The sequence below is a fragment of the Pituophis catenifer genome, unplaced genomic scaffold (assembly GCF_029215685.1).
Source record: "Pituophis catenifer annectens isolate HBS135680 unplaced genomic scaffold, rPitCat1.0.hap2 SCAF_2, whole genome shotgun sequence".
NCBI lineage: Eukaryota > Metazoa > Chordata > Lepidosauria > Squamata > Colubridae > Pituophis > Pituophis catenifer.
Genome location: NW_027256882.1, coordinates 173,700,561 through 173,715,342, shown reverse-complemented (window position 1 = coordinate 173,715,342; position 14,782 = coordinate 173,700,561). Strand labels below are relative to the sequence as shown.

Below are 14,782 nucleotides of genomic sequence, written 5' to 3'. Positions count from 1 at the left end.
GATGGCAATGTTGCAAAGCTCGCCCATACTGGAAAATTATTTAATATAAAATGGAACAAATCCTGAAAGTTGTAATCCCATTGCATTCTGAGATAGTTTTTTTTTAATTTAATTTCATTCAGCCCTATATTTCTTCAAAATATTCTGAATTGGCATTGTATATGTTAATGTGTTCTACATGCTTTTTATTAGAAAAGATGTTTGATTCCCCTCTTTGGAAGAATGGTTAGCCAAATTATGGGAATATGCTTCAATGTCTAAAATAAGTTCATATTTAAAAACTAAATCTGATGTAGAATTAAATTCTATTTGAAAACCATTTCTAACTATGATGTTGTACATAGAATTGTGCCACATTCAGAATTAAAGTTTTCAAACTTATATTTTAATTTGACATATCATCTACAGCAGGGGTGGGTTCTACCTACCTTTACTACTGGTTCGCAACGGGGCCGTGCGCGCTTGCTTCGCTCGTGCGCACACGCTCTTCTGCGCATGCGCAGAAGCGTTCTGATGATGTCAGGGTCAGTGGGCGGAGCCTCCCACTGGTTTTACTACCAGTTCTATAGAACCGGTCCGAACCGGGGGCAGCCCACCACTGATCTACAGATAGTCTTTGGTTCATGACCATTCAATCAGCGACTGTTCAAAGTTATGATGGTGCTCAACAAATGGTATTTCTGATGGGTTCTCATAGGTCCAGCTATCACATTCCTGCAGTTACAACATTGCAGCAAACTCTGGTCATGTGATTGTGATTTCTAGTTTGCGCTACCATCGTCCCACAAGCAAACACAATGGGGAAGCCAGCAGGAAGTCAGTAATGATATGAGGTCCTTGTTTAACAACCCACACGGTCCTCATTTAACAATCGTAACTGGGACTGCTAGAATTGTCATTGCTAAGCAGCACACTTAACATCACACTTTACAATTTTGCTTAGTTGTTGATCCAATTGTGGATTGCATACAGTTTCTCTTTTTCTATAGTGACTTGAATAGCGTTGGTCAAATACCTTTAGTTTAAAGTTTATTGAGACATGTTTTGATTGGAAAATGGATATGAAATGGCTTATAATACCGATATTATATGCTGTAATAATGTATTAGAATGTGGTTATTTCAGATTCGTTGGCGATCCACCCATATTTCACTGCTTATATTTGATTCTTCACCTGTTCTTCATATTTTCATAAATTTGTACTTATGTTAGAATTATCTTTTACCCATAGTTTTTTTAAAAAAAAAAAAAAGATGTCAGAGGCGGGGCCAGGCTGTACTGGACAGATGCTTCCCAAGCAAGACTACCTGATCTGGATGCTGTTCTTGATGTGCTTTATGGCAACAGCTGTTCTTGGCCTCAGCTGTGCCTCGAATTAGTTATGTAACTTGGGTGGTTTCCTGGCCCTGCTGTTGCCCTGGACTCCCAGTGGCTTGGCCGGGATCGGGTCTCACCGAAAAGCAGCTGCAGCCTTTGGTCCCAGCACAGAGATTGTGTAAAGCAGGGACCAGCTGTCTCACTGCCCCCAGACTTCCCATCGGGCCTGTTTGTCAGTTGAGTTGGTAGTGAAGGAGGAGGAAAGCAGCAGGAGGCTTTCTTGCTTTTTTCTCCTATTGGAGGCTGTCCTGGACTGGGAAAAAGGGGTAAGACTGCAGCTCTCAGTGGCTTTGCAAAAGTTCTCTTTAGGCCTGAAATTACCAGGGTTGCCCCCATCAAGAAAACTCACCAACGTAACAATATTAAAGAATATAATACACACAAAATGTCTATTTAAATTGAGAGCACAGTGCCAGGAGGGTTCAAGATTGGCGAATCTTTCTTTTGAGAGTATCCCTGGCTGAGGGGGAGGGAAAATTAAAAGATGGATAATGTGAAGCACAATGTCTGTGAACTCTGGATGCTGGAGGATTGGGGCAGGTAGGAGAGCGTGAGATCCATGGACACCTTTTTTCCTTTGCTTCTAGCCTCTTCCTGCTTCAGGTATAAAACCGGTTTTGGTCTGTTGGCATTTGAAGCAGGAAACCTCTCATGCTCTTCTTGCCGGAAAAAGCATTAATATTTTCACAATACCATACTGTATCTAAAAAAACAGCAATTCCTTGTTTCCTGCATCTATGATTTCTGGGGTAACTCACATGTATTCCGTGACTTATGACCAAAAGGGGACCCAGAATTTCCGTTGGTAAGCAAGATGATTGTTAAGTGAATTGTGACCAATTTTATGGCCTTTTTTTTTTTTTTGCCATGGCTGTTAAGCAAAACACTGCAGTTATTAAATGAATCACAGGCAACAAATCCAGCTTCCTGGTCAGAGGCCAAACAAAGGAAGGTTGCAAGTGGTAATCACATGACCCCGGCTGCTGCAGCCATCATAAATTCATAGTAGTTGTCCAGTGCCTAAATTTTGATATCATCAAAATGCTGTGGGGATGCTGTGACCATTGTAAGTGTGAGGAGGACTGGTTGAGAGTAATTTTTTTCAGTGCCATTGTACCTTTCAACGAATGATTGTAAGTCGAGGGTTACCTCTATGATGCTTAACATTTGGGTGATTTCAAACATTTTGTACAGTCCCATCATGCTTTGGTGTGTTTTTTTTTTCTGTGTGAGACTGTTGGGAACAGTAGTCAATATCTCTGGAAAGGAGCCAAATTGAAAAAGATGGACAAGATGCATTCCTCCTCCCTCCCTCTACAATTATAGGCATAACACAAGTGCCAATTAAAGCTAGTTAAAATGCTGCCTACAGTGCAGTCTTTCTCATAATAAACATTCTCCAGATGCCTTAGGCCTACAACTCCCAGAATTCCTAGGTTGGGTAAAGCTTCCACAGAATCTTCTCCTGGGTGTAATTGCCGCACAGACCACAAAGGTTGGGTGTCAATGGTTGTGTCCTTCTCCAACCTCTTGAGCACAAGAGTTTTGGGTGACCTGTTCCAAGTAGTTGACGGGAATCTCAGTTTGCCAAATTTTGTTGCTGAGGGGCATGTTACCCCCAAATTAGAATGTTATGATTCCAGTGTTGATGTTGTGCCTTGGAGAATTCAATAGGCCCCGAGAGAGCAAGTTTGGTGTTGCAGTTTCCCACCATTCACTCAGCAGTCAATGTTCCTGGGTCAAACAATAGAAATTGCAAGTCATCTTCGGTTAGCTATTCTTTCCTAGCCTCACATCCTCCAGTTCTCCATGTTGGCTATGGGAGGTAAAGTCCAACATGTCTGGATGATATCAAGTACTCTTAAGAAAACATCTCCAAAGAAGCAGGCTTCTTCCATGGCATTGTTTTTATTGATCAGCTTCCTCCTTCCTCAAAAGTGAGCTCTTCTGAGCACAAAATACCACTCCAGTCCCTGCCTGTCTGTGTGTGGTTATGTATGCCCTCTGCCACAGTCTGGCAGATTTTCCTTTGACAGTATCCTGCCCTCTGCTGATGACTCACCTTGCCTGGGCCAGCAGAAGCATATCCCCTTTTTATTCCTCCTTTCTCTCCCTTTGACAGTAACCATCTGCCGTCCTCCGTCTAGGAATTCCTGATGGGTCTTGAAGCCAAGTGATTTCCCTTGGAGGCAAGAGAGAAGGTGAACTTTCCCAGAAGACATGGAAGTGAAAGGGCAGCTGATAAACTCATCCAGCTACAGCTCTTCAGGTAACGCCTTTTCCTCCACCACCTGCTCAGCATCATTTCGGTGGCATACAGTGAATCTCAAGCCTCATCCCTTGTTCTCTGCTCTGCCTTTGCTTTCTGCAGAAGCCTTGCAGCGAGAGCTCTGTCCTCGGATTCGGATAGAGCGGGTGCAAGAACTTCTGGAAAAGCAGAAGTCTCTCCAGCAGGTGCTCAGCCTGCGCCTGAAGGAGCTGCGACGGGTTTGCCTGCAGGAAGCGGTGCGTAACCATGACAGGAGGAGGACAGGAAGCCAATGGGAGGGACTGAGGCGGTGGATCTGCTGCTTTGAGAAGCTAGACTTTCCCAACCTGGGGTTTATCGTGTTTCTTAGACCATCATTCCCACCACTAGCACTGAGCGCTGGCCAACAAACAGGCTTTGTAGTCCAGGACATCTGGAAAGCACTAGGTGGGATTAGGCGGAGGTATGCAGCCAACCCTGAATTTAAAGGTTTTCTGCTCTGTGTCAAGGTTCAAACTCTTTGAGAGTTTTAGTTTTAATCAGGTAGGTTGTGAGAAAATGTCCCCAAAATGAAACAAGGAATGGGCATTTGAAAGTCTAAGCTATTGTGGGCTTGGAAGTCACTCTTATGCAGAAACATAAGAAGGGAAAAAGTTGGCTTGAGTTTCTTCAAGATGTAATAACCTTAGGAGATGCCACCTCAGAAAGGTGTAAGGCCAGCCCATGTGGCTTTCTCCCACTTTCTGCTCTCCAAATAACTTGGAATACAATAGCCCACCTAGTGCTTTCCAGATATCATGGACCACAAAGCCTGTTTGGCCAGTGCTGATCCTCACAGGTGAGGTTGGCTGGATGTTAAGAACGGATCAGCATGACTTAAAGCCATCAGGGTCAGGAAGGCAAATGTGTATGAGCCATTGGTCTTCTAATGAACCCAAAATGACTTCTCGGGCCAAGCTGTTATCTGCAAAGTTGAAGAGTTTTGTATAAATGGTATGAAGTTTGTCTCCTTGGGCAAAATCTGATATCAAGTTCCAATGAGTTCCCTTGTTTCACCTCTGGATCTCATACCTATTTCATGTTGCTTGGTTCTCTTCTCAATGTCAGGAATTGACCGGGAAATTACCCCCGGAATATCCTCTGGAACCCGGAGAAAGGCTGTGGCCAGTGCGGAGGAGAACAATAGTGGCATCCCGAATTGCCCCTGCCTTGAAGAATGAGGTGAGCAATCAATCTTATGCATAAGAGAATGAGGGAGCCCAGGCATCGCTATTACATGTTGGATTTTGGGGATGGTCCTGATTCCACATCCCTATCTTTTGTTTATTTATATATAAGGTTGACTCAGCCTTCCATCCTTCTGAGGTGGGTAAAATGAGGACCCAAATTGTTGGGAGCAATAGGCTGACTGTGTAACCCGCTTAAGAGAGGGCTGTAAAAGCACTATGAAGCAGTATATAAATCTAAGTGCTATTGCTATTGCTATATCAAATTTGGGGACTGACCATCTCACTCGCTCTGGGTGGTGTTCAGTTAAAACCTAAAAACATAAACTTATGTGTTACAATAATATATGATGTGTCAGCATAACATATTATATGTTAATAGTTTATATGTTGACATAATATATGTTATTGTAAAATCTTATACATATTATATGCATGCTATATATAACCATATAAATGTTATACTTTAGGAAAACCCTTCGCTGGAGGAGCTGAGCCAGGACCTGGCCCTGCAGCAGCAAGTGGCTGAGGCTGCCCGACGGCTAGCGGTTGCCCCCGACTTAACAGTTGATCAGCGCCGCCGGCGGCGGCAGGTCCAGGCAGATGCTGCCCAGCGCCTGCGGGAGCTGGAGGTGCAAGTAGCAGAATGCCGGGTGTGGCTGAGCAAAGGACCCCTCCAGAGGGCTGCCCCCGGTGAGTTATGCCGATTGCTTAGCATATTTCTCAGCTGCTTCATTGGCCACAGAAATGCTAGGCAACATACTGGAGTGTGTAATAGACATGATTTAAAAACACAAGCAGAGAGGAAAAAGGAATCTGTAAGGATGATAACAAGCTACAAGAACCGAAAAAAAGGACTGGTCAGTCTCAAAAGCAGGCTCCTATCCATCCTGCTGAAAGAAACAGTACTTGTGGCTTTTTTTAAAGTGCAGCGGGTTTGGGGCTGAGAGGATTTGATGGGGGTGCTGTTCCCCAGGGCAGAGGCAGCCCCCGAGAAGGCCTGTCTCTCAGGCCATGTAAAACGGCATTGTTTTAATTATGGGACCTTTTAATCCCTTCTTTGGTCCTTCATTTGTAATTCTCCAAACACTCCAAATATTCTTATCCTCCCCCTAGATACTTCATTAGAAAGGCTGGCCATTATTTAGCCCAACAGGTACAGGTTGCTGCAGAGGGACTCAAATTCTCTGGGAAAAGTGGGGGAGGGGTACATGCTCCAAAGAGGAGCTTGAGGGAAGCTTCATGACAGCAGTGATGGAGCTAGAGGAATATGTGACTGTTCCCCTGCTCCATCTTGGAATTCCTTCAGATTGACACCCAACATGGGGTACTGTTCCAAAACTTTTAGGGATTGGTGGTTTTTTTTGGAAGACTTTGAAGATAAATACATTATTTTAGTGGTGAAGGTGTTGAATGGGAGTACGGAGACCTGGCATTTAGTTCTCCTTAGGCCCAGAATATCACGGGTGATATTAAGCCATTCGCTCTCTTGCTGTGCAGCCTATCTCAAAGGAGTGTTGTTTAGGAAAAAATAAGAGGAGGAAGTACTATGGATGCCATCTTAAACTCCTGACTGAAAGATAGGATATACATTGAGTCGATTGAAAAAAACTTAACACATTCAACAAATAGAAAGTCTTTTAAAAATCTAGTTGCCACACAGAGAACAATTTGGAAGGGCATTGAGTGTTCTGTGGAAGCATCATAGTGTGATGTTCTCTTCCTTTTTGAAATGTAAAGATACTTGCCTAAGCAGTGATGATTCCTCTTGTGTTGGAAAAAGTACCATCGGCAGCACAGCAGCATAAATGATATGTGAATTACGTTGAATGAGTGGCACAGGATCCACCACCGTTTAGCTGATATATTACATCAATGGGTCTCAACTTTGACAGCTTTAAGATGTGTGGACTTCACCTTCCAGAATTCCCCAGCCAGATGGAGGAGTGAAGTCCACATATCTTAAAAGTTGCCGAAGTTGAGTAGCACTATTTTATCTTCCCACTTTCTCATCCATTTCTTCTTTGTTCTCTCTTTTTTAAGAAGAGGCATTTCACTCGGAGAGCAGCTCCCTCTCTGAATCAGCCAGCCATGAAAATGGTAAGCATGGCCTAGTTGTCATTCTTGGGTCAAAGAAGAGTGCTTGATGGTCTGGGGTGAGCAGATACAAACATTTCTGACAAATAAAATGGTCTAAAGAGTCAACATTTCCTAGATATTCTTGTCATCTAATTCTTGAGGGATACTGAATGATGAGACAAAGATGCCCTATATACCGTAGGTGCAGAAAATGATTCTTTACCAAACAATGGACTGATACAAAACCATATAGGCTGTTCATGTGTGTATGGGGTTGTCTCATTTAATGCATGTTTTGAGAGAATATAAGGTTGGGATTTTGCCTTATAGTTATGTCTCCACCTGGAGGGGGGAATTTGGAGAGAGTTACTCATGCCTTCTTAGAACTCTTAGGATGGATTACTGCAATGTGTTGCATATGGGGCTATCTTTGAAGACTACCTGGATGCTATTATTAGTACAAAGTGCAGCAACCTTCCCGCTGACAGCTGAGAAGTTCTGTAATCCTATACAGTAGCATTATTGCAGGCACAGTGTTGCTAATGGCCTTCTGTCTGTAGTTCAAGGGACTGGTTTTAAATGATAAAAAGTCTGGTTTTCCGTGTTAAAACATGAAATTGTGGATGGCAGGAGACAATATTTTTGAGCCTTTTCTTGACTCCCTGGAGATCAAGAGGGTTCTGTTAAAAGAGAAGTGTGAAAACAGTTATTTCACAGAGCTTTTAATCTATAATGTTTCTGGAATTTTGGATGCAAAGGAAGGATTATTTTTTATGGTGTTAATTGTTTTATATGAATATTCTGCAGACCGTTAGTATTTGGACAGAGGTGTGAGGTCAGTGGGGTATAAATATTGCAATAAGTATTCGAAACAGAATTTGGCCGTTAATTTAACCATCATTTGGAGCCAGGATTCTTGAGTTTCATGATGGCTTATGCATAGAAGACAAGAATCATCCAACACCATCTTCAAAGCACAGGATATGAAAGACCCTGAGTTTTTAGAAGAACAAAAATAATTTAGAAACTCATATATGTAACTTGGACACCACAGCTACTTATTGTACTTCCTGTACAGACGGTGCTGATAATTTTAATTAGCACCCTAGGAGTTTCTCCCATAATTTAGTTTTGTATATGTGTGTTCTATAGACATGTTTATATCTAAGAGCAGTTTCACCAGGTTGATAGCTGTTTGTTTAGAAAAAATCTAGAGTTTTGAGACTATTGAGTTTTTTTTTTATTGTGGGGGTGGTTCTAATTTGGTCAAGATGTAGATGTGCCGATGCTTCTATCTTATGTACTGTCTTCTGTCCTCAGACGACCCTCGCAGCTTCCATCCCTCTAAGGTCTCCAACCACCAGGGAGCTTTCCCAGACAGATCCTCACCTCCCAAGGCCCGAGATCACCTACGTGCCATCTCCAGCAGTCCTGACCGCCGACCAGGCTGGCGAATTTTGCAGCCAGATCTGTACAGTGAGGGCAAGGACCGCAGGAACTCTGTTGCCAGCCCAACCAGGTTAGCCAAAGATGCCGGGAAGCTGGTCTGAGCAAATGGGGGGGAAAAGCAACCAGGGCTGACCTGCCAGCATTGATAAAGAGTTTTGTGTGGGCTTTAAAAGCCTGATTTACATATACAACAAAATGAGCTGATGGAATTGTGGGATGTAATTATTTTTAATATTTTGTATACAAAATGATTCCTGCCCAGCTTTGCAGGTGATGGAGAAAAGAAATAGACTAGATTTTGAGGGCCTGTGGTTTATTTTGATAGGATGAATTTTTTTTCTTTTTTTTTTTTTCTTTAACCATACAAAAGAATTTGGAAATCTGCTACATGGAAGGATCGTTAAAATAATACTGTCCTGGGAGTTTTCTGCCTTGCTCAGTTGGCTGTGTAAACTTGGCTCATTGTGTCTAGATTAGGGGCGCCCAACCTTGGCCACTTTAAGCCTTGCGGACTTCAACTCCCAGAATTCCCCAGCCAGCTGGCTACGGAATTCTGGGAGTTGAAGACCACAAGGCTTAAAGTGGCCAAGGTTGGGCACCCCTAGTCAAGATTTCACTTATGGTTAGGAACTAGTGTGGAAATGGGTAACTACAGACAATAAGGGAAGGAGTAGAAAATCCCATTCCGCTGATACCTCTCCATCTCTCCCTAGCGCTTCTTTTGTGAAGATAAATGGGATCGAACCCTTCCTTCCCAGGAAAAAAACAAAGAGGGGGAAAAAGGCAGCTTAGAAGGGGCAGCTTTTAAGCTTCTTCTGCCAACCAAGCTGAGCTGCTTGCCTTTGTGTGACTCAGCCTCTCGGAGCACATTTTTTTGGAAACTGGAAATCATCCTCTTGGTTTAAGTTTTTGTCCATGTGTGAGCATGCAACGTGGCTCTTGAAACACGAAGAGCTGAACCCACTCATTTAAAAAAGGATCCTTGTCTGTTTATACAGCCCCAACCGCACCCTCCCCAGAAGTATGTCCAGCTTTGAGGGCCGGAGCGTCCCAGCTACTCCAGTGTTAGCAAGAAATGCATGCAGTGGAACTCACCAATTAAGGTAGCATAAACCCCCGTTCTTCTTTCCTTTTCTCCTGATTTGTAGGGTTGCTCGTAGACGGCAGGCGCACTGGCAGTGTTTGTTTTACTATTTTTTCTATGCAGCAACTAGCAATTTGAAGCCCAGTAAATTGTTGCTATACTTTGTGTCAAACTGCACTTAACTGAGGCTTTAAATTCAGGGGTGGGTTGGACGAGGAATCCAAAGGGATATTTGAGGGAATTGGCTGCGGGTAGCAAGAAAAGGACAAGATCAGTTTTCAAAGATCCTGCAAACTAATCACGAAGACAGCAGTGCCTCTACTGTTTTAGTCTCGTTTTAGTTTAGTTTAGTCTAGTGCCTCTACTGTTTTAGTTTAGTCTCATCCAGAATCTTGCAAACTTTTGTTATCTTTGTAATTTTTTTAAGGCGCATACATGGGAGGAACACTTTCGTATTACTCCCCCAAAGTGGAATGTTTCTGCTTGAACTTCCCACTCTGGGCATGCCTCAGATTTGGAAGGAGAAGACTTGATATAGCTTTAGTAGTAATACTGTGATAGTAATTCATGCAGAGAATTGAGAGCCTACCATCCTCTTCTTCAGAGGGTGAGGAATCTTGAATTGTCCCCATCATGTTGGATACAGACTAACAACAGAGTTATCTAACCCAGTCCACCCTCTGACCAAAACAAGTGGACTGAAAAGGAAACAAAGCTAATTTGCACACTGAGATGCAACAGGCAAAACAACTTCTCTATAGATGGATATTTAGAATATGCAAGAGATTCTTACTACCCCCCCTCAATTATGCATATAATTGCAATTCTTATTTCACAGCTATCCAGCATAAAATTAAAAGGAATCATTTCACCTCTTACTTCCTCTTAGGTCAGAGGCCCCATCTCTCCACTCCCGCCAGTGGTCAGGCAGCCACGATTCCCAGCTTGGCCCCCCTAGCCGGGACACCAGTGCCGACAGAGCTTCCCTCTTTGCTGCTCGGACCCGTCGAAGCAACAGCTCCGAGGCCTTGATTGAACGGGCCCCTTCAGAAGACCCCCTCCTGCCCACTGCCCTTCCGTTTAAGAGTGCCGAGGCCCTGACCCCTTGCATCTCTGGCCGGACCCCTCGCCCACCTTACAATGATCTCCTGTTGGACTATTACCTAGAACGCCGGAGCTGTGGGGGTGGGGAACATTTGTCTCGCAGGGATGGGCCTCCCCAGCTAGAGTGGGGAGCCTTTTCTGAAAGCCCGCTTCAACGTCGAGCCCGACCCGCTGCCCGCACTAAATCCTGCGGGCCGCTGCTGCCCCCACAGTCCCGCGAGGTTGGTTATGGACCCCCCTTACCTCCTCATCGCAACTTCCACAAAGCGCTTGCTTTGGAAGGGCTCCGGGACTGGTACTTACGCAACGCTGGAGTTACCCAACGAGGGGCACCCGAGAGACGAGGCCCATCTCAGTCTGTCCATCAACACCTGCGTGGCTACTGTGATCCGGGACCCTCCAACCCCGATGTGGGATATTATGGGGGGCCAGGAGGTGGACTGCCTCACTCTGTGAGCTATGCGGGGCAGCCACTCTATGGCAGGTATGCAACCCGGTTTCTTCCTTTGCCCTGACAAGCTCAGCGGGGCCCTTCCCCCTCCCCTCGATTGCCTAAGGCCAACCCTGTGCCTCTTCTCTCTGCTCACCCCCTCTTTCTTTGGCTTCACTCCCCCTTTTTCAAAACAACTGGTGCTTCTCTGGCATTCTGAACTGTTTGAAAGACCCGGGTGAGGAAGAGAAGGAGACAGGTATCCTTATAAAGCAGCTTTCCCTAACTCACCACCCCTTTGCTGGCTGGGGACAATGGGAGTTAACATTTAAAGCAGGGGTCTCCAACCTTGGCAACTTTTAAGCTTGGCGGACTTCAATTTCCAGAATTCCCAGCTTTGCTGGCTGGGGAATTCTGGGAGTTGAAGTCCGCCAGGCTTAAAGTTGCCAAGGTTGGAGACCCCTGCTTTAAAGCCTCCAGAAGGCAGGCAGTTGCAAGGTTGATTTTTCGTCAAGGCTGGAAAAGGCCCATTTCATGAAGCGAAGGAGACGGGGGTTGTGATTACTGTAGGGTAAACTGGACCCAAAACAGGAGACAAAGTAGAAGTGGAGATGAAACACTTTCACATGTTGCATGATTCCTTTCTGCCCCTTTGTCTAATTCATTCTTTCTTTCTCTCTCTCTCTCTCTCTCTCTCCTTTCTTCCTCTGCTTTACTACTCTGCTCAGACCTTTTGCGGACCTGCTTTATCTGGAAGATTCTTCTGGCCCTTACAGCTTGGATTCCACAGAGCATCCAACCCCAGGGACGTTGGTTTGATTCCCCCCTCCCTTCCCCTTTTTCCCCAAGGGGATCTCTAATCTGGAGTGCTGATTCTTTTTGTTTTCCTGTTTTTCCTGCGCTGGTGCCTCTCTTTTTGCGTCTGATGCACCATTGTGGGGATGGGGGGGCTCCCTGCTGGCAGGGTAGGTTTCCACATGTGTGAGGGTGGGTTGTTGCATGTCACACTGGACACAGGATGGGGGGGAGGGAGGAGTGTGTCCATAGTTCTTCCTACAATTGTTAACCTCCCCCATTTCAGACTTTGTGGGGTGGGCGGGGAATCTGTGTTTACTGTACTACTTCTCCATAAAAGGGTTTTTCTGCTGTGGGTGGCGCCCTCTTGTGTTCACTGGAGAACAGTGCACTGTTACTGCCATGGTGCTCCGTGTTGGGCTGTAGCATTTATAAACCCTGGACCCTGGAATGTATAAATGGAGAGGTTTGTGCAATGTGTGTTTCTTGTGAAATGTTATATAGCACAGACCTGTCATCTTGCTAATGAACATCAGTCCTGTAAAAAGTAGAGAAAAAGAGAGATCTATACCACTCCTGTTGCCCCCACTGTGAAAAACTTAGTTTACCCTTCAATGTATTGTCCCTTCCTACTCGTATCTCGCTCTTGCAAAGCCCTGAGTGAGGATAAAATGCGTAGGGGTTTGGGAAATGTTTGCAGGATCCCTTGGATGAACCTATTTCATGGCCCTGACCTTTCTCCTAGCAGGGGAACTCCACCATAGTGCTGGATATAGGAATGCAGTGATTGGCTCCACCCATTCAGTTCAGTTATTACCTCTCACAGGGGGAGGGGGCAGGAGATCCCACCTGAAAGCATAACACAGTCTGATCCATTGGGTGGGCTATGGGAAAGGCCGGTTGGTTCCACATGGCCTTTCCCAAAACTGCTGTGGGCGTACATGCATGTATCAAAACCCTTCTCACTGGGAATAGGTTGCACCAACTGTAACGGGCAATGCAACCCTTCATTTTTCAGAAAAATACAGCTGTGCACACCCTTTTCTGCCCACTAAGCTGGACTGGTTATTTTCTCCTGTATCCTTCATTTGACGTGCTTCCTGCCTTCTCCCCCAATTATTTCAAAACTGGAAGGAACATCTTGCCTTTTCTCCTTTCGCTGTAATAATAACCATTATCATCCTCATAATAATTGTAAAATGTGTGATGGTTTTCCCCTGCTCTCAACAATTGCACATAAAAGGAAAAGTCACTTTGTTTAAACTCTGTGCCAATGGAATCCAGGTCATTCTGGAGCAGAGGGAAGGAGGGAGGTTGAGAGAACCCAAGGGAGGCTCCGGTTTTCTCCCCCTCCCGTTCCTGGCTGAAGGAACAAGGGCCATATTGGAGTCACTGTCTTGTGTGTCCTTTTAATATACACTGATGTATAGATTATATATGGGGATCTAAATGTAAAACTGAGCACTGTGCATAAGGGAGAGAAGGTTTCTATAATAAAGATTGTAAACGAGGCCGTGATGTGTGAAAGCTTCGTGTCGCCATCAGGATCATGGTGTAAACAGCATGGGATAGTGACTAGACAGCATCTGATCTGTGAGCTTAGAATTTCACTTAATAACTGGAACACTTTGTGGCTATTTCAGTGTGACTTGCCTTGAGGAATTGATATGAAAATAAAGCAGACAGAAATGTGCCACAAATGCCTCAAAGTTTTCCTCACTGAGGAAAAATGGCTAAATGAATCTATGCCCATTTAATTTGGTTAGGATCATCAAGGGGTAACATTGACAAGGAGGAACCCACTTCGATTATAATAGAAGAATTCAGTAATGAACATATCCGAAAGAAGATGTTTTTAAAAGTTTCCAGCTCACAGAGAATTGGATGGACAGCAGTTGTGTAATCCTCTTAGCTAAATGTCAGGCCTTTGCAAATCCTTTGCCCTGTAGTTGAGAACATGCAGGACTGTGTATGAAGTACCTTTTTTGAATCATTAAAGCTGCCTACATCTTGTGCAGCTGCTTTGAAAGCTGCTTCCAACTGTCTGTTTCAGGAAAAGTGCTGTACTTGCAAAAGTGATTGTAGAGCAAAAAGACAAGAAACATGAGGCTACATGTGAAACGCTATCATGAAAATCACAAGACTTTATTTCCCATATGCAGAGAATTTAAACTGGTACACTTAAATTGTACAATACTATTTGTTTGGTTTCTGAGAAAAATGTAACTCCGTGCTGTTCCCTTGTCTCTCTCATGTTCACCTGGATCTGAATGTTCACTGTACACATTGGGGCAATGATTCAAAAAAAGACCTGTGTACATTTCTGAAAAACCCTTTAATCAAATTTGAGGATTTCCTCATGAGGAGCAATCTTCGAAGTTGACTCTTCTGCAGTAAAACTGCATTTACATACAGACCACAACACCAAGAAAAGCTAAAGTAACACTTTAAACCTTAATCTAAACTATCGTGATTACAAACAATTGAAAACCTTTCTCCAATTCTATTGCTAGTTGGAAAAATGGCCTAGTGATTTTGGCACATATAAAAGTATAAAAACAGCAGTTCACCTCTCTAATCAACAAGCTTAAAGCCCTAGAGACATTTGGTGAAACCAGCATTCCCCATCCTTCAATAGACTCTTTGATGGAGGGATACTCTTCACCTCCAGATTCCTTGATTTCTTCCTGGCAAACCTCTCAGACCACTTCCGAGAGCTGAGCAAATGGAGAGAAAGCCACTTTCCATTATCATATGTTTCCCTTTTAAGCCTGGATCTCTCAGTAACCCAGGAAGAAATCCCAAAATGAAAAGCACTGATCTCTTCAAACTGCAGCTGTACACATTTTAGTTCCTTCAACTTCCAATTAGGGGGTTGGGTTTGTACCTTCATGTTCTATGTGTGAGGAATGCAGCCTCTAAAGCAGGGGTGTCAAACACACATCACGGCAGCATTAAGTGACATATCGGGACTTTTCTTCCCTTTGCTA

General features: G+C 44.2%; 1 protein-coding gene across 1 annotated transcript in view; it reads left to right on the top strand.

The window, feature by feature from the left end:
- Positions 1–11,888, top strand: part of CCDC120 (coiled-coil domain containing 120) — a 39,393-nt gene extending 27,505 nt beyond the window's left edge. The window contains exons 2-10 of the mRNA XM_070935125.1: positions 3,525–3,646; positions 3,749–3,882; positions 4,733–4,846; positions 5,322–5,544; positions 6,895–6,951; positions 8,251–8,449; positions 9,378–9,482; positions 10,353–11,051; positions 11,726–11,888. Of these exons, the coding sequence (XP_070791226.1) occupies positions 3,598–3,646; positions 3,749–3,882; positions 4,733–4,846; positions 5,322–5,544; positions 6,895–6,951; positions 8,251–8,449; positions 9,378–9,482; positions 10,353–11,051; positions 11,726–11,816 (1,671 nt within the window). The 5' untranslated portion in view covers positions 3,525–3,597 and the 3' untranslated portion in view covers positions 11,817–11,888. The remainder of the gene's footprint in view (positions 1–3,524; positions 3,647–3,748; positions 3,883–4,732; positions 4,847–5,321; positions 5,545–6,894; positions 6,952–8,250; positions 8,450–9,377; positions 9,483–10,352; positions 11,052–11,725) is intronic.
- The last annotated feature ends 2,894 nt before the right edge of the window (positions 11,889–14,782 follow it).